This window comes from Papaver somniferum, unplaced genomic scaffold (genome assembly GCF_003573695.1).
Source record: "Papaver somniferum cultivar HN1 unplaced genomic scaffold, ASM357369v1 unplaced-scaffold_1515, whole genome shotgun sequence".
NCBI classification, from domain to species: Eukaryota; Viridiplantae; Streptophyta; class Magnoliopsida; order Ranunculales; family Papaveraceae; genus Papaver; species Papaver somniferum.
The window spans coordinates 1-1,963 of NW_020624543.1; the positions used below are offsets into that span (position 1 = coordinate 1).

Here is a 1,963-nt window from a genome sequence, read left to right on the forward strand (position 1 = left end):
CCACAGTCAATTAGGACATGGGATGATCTTACGAAAGAATTTTTCAAAAAGTTCTTCCCAAATCACAAGACTGCGACCATTCGTCAAAGTCTGAATAGTTTTGTGCAATTAGAGGGTGAGACCTTAGCTAAATACCTAGAGAGATTTAATGAATTATTGCTTCAGTGTCCTCACCATGGTTTTGAAAAATGGAGACTTGTGCAAATTTTGTATGAAGGTCTAGATGTTGCCACCCGAACAACAGTTGAGTCAATGTGCAATGGCTTATTTATTGACAAAAATGCTGATGAGTCTTGGACTTTCCTAATCAAAGTTTCTGAAAAGACTCGGCAGTGGGAGTCCATTCGTGAACCTAGAAAGACTGCCCTTGTAGCTAATGTTCATAGGATTGAGTCCGACTTTGAGGGAAATGCGAAAATTGCATCGTTGGCTAGGAGAGTAGAAGCGTTGGAGCTGCAGAAGAATGTGAAACCTTCTGCCACTACTCTCCGTGACCATGTCGAAATGTCTATTTGTGCTTCATGTAATAGTTCTGACCATCTAGTGGACAGTTGCCCAGAAAAACTTGCATTTCAGGAATCTAGACTTGAATAAGCCCATGTTTTGTATCAAAAGCAAGAACATAACCCTTATTCACAGACCTACAACCCAGGGTGGAGAAACCACCCTAAATTTTCATGGTCCAAAGGCCCTGTACAAGGGAGTGCATCAGGAAACACACAAGGATATTCATATTCTAGAAACCCTCAGGTACAATCGTACACATAACATCCTTCTTAAAACAAATTATCAAGCATTGAAGAAAGTGTCGTTCTATTGACCCAAAATCTTTTGCAAAATCAGAAGACCACTGACCAACGTTTTACAAGTCTAGAACTTAAGATAGGTGAGATCTGTGAAGCGCTTAATGACAGGGAAAAGGGTAAGTTTCCAAGTCATCCTGAACAAAACCCAAAAGGCACATTTCAGGCAACTACGTCTACTTGTAATGAGACTGCACATGTTGTTACTACTCTTCGTAGTGGCAGGAATGTGACAGTCTGGGTTCTGCACATGCGGACAGATCCGTCAAAATTCCACATGGTGTGGTAGAAGATGTTTTGATTAAGGTTGATAACTTCTATTTTCCTGTGGACTTCATTGTATTAGATACTCAGCATGTGCAGAACCCAGACTGTCACATTCCTGCCATTTTGGGACGTCCTTTCTTGGCGACGTCCAATGCAATTATTAATTGTCGTAATGGAGTGTTGAAGCTGTCATTTGGTAACATGATTGTGGAGTTGATTGTTTTTAATGCTAGCCAGCAACACTTGGATATTGATGATGATGATGATGTGCATGAAATCAACATGATTGAAAGTTTGGTTCAAGATTCGTTGTCTATTAACAGGTCTATCGATCCTTTACATGCTTGTTTGAACAATTTTAACTTGGATTTGTTTGATGATGAATACATAAGTAAAGTGAATTCTTTGCTTGAATATTCACCTCTCATGGACACCACTAAATGGAAAGCTAGAGTGGAGCCACTTCCACTCTCTGAATCCAAGTCTGTCCCGTCTCTTGTTGAGCCACCAAAGCTTGAATTGAAACCATTGCCCGATACTCTTAAATATGCATTTTTGGGATCTTCTAATACTTTTCCTCTAATCATTTCATATTCCTTAGATATAGAATAGGAAAGTAAGCTTTTAGAAGTACTTAAGGAGCATAAAGAAGCAATAGGATGGACAACCTCAGGTATTAAGGGTATAAGCCCCACAATTTGTATGCATGACATAAACCTTGAAGATAATGCTAAAACATCTAGGGAGATGCAGAGGCGACTTAATCCCAACATGAAAGAAGTTGTTAGCGGTGAGATCCTTAAGCTTCTTGATGCGGGTATCATATACCCGATTTCAGATAGCAAATGGGTTAGTCCCATTCAGGTTGTGCCGAAAAAATCAGGAGTTATTGT

General features: G+C 39.7%; 1 protein-coding gene across 1 annotated transcript; it reads left to right on the top strand.

Moving 5' to 3' along the window:
- The first annotated feature begins 252 nt into the window (after positions 1-252).
- LOC113336274 lies at positions 253-594 on the top strand. Its single transcript, XM_026582226.1, has one exon. It carries the CDS (start codon positions 253-255, stop codon positions 592-594), a length of 342 nt encoding a protein of 113 aa, XP_026438011.1.
- Positions 595-1,963: the final 1,369 nt, after the last annotated feature.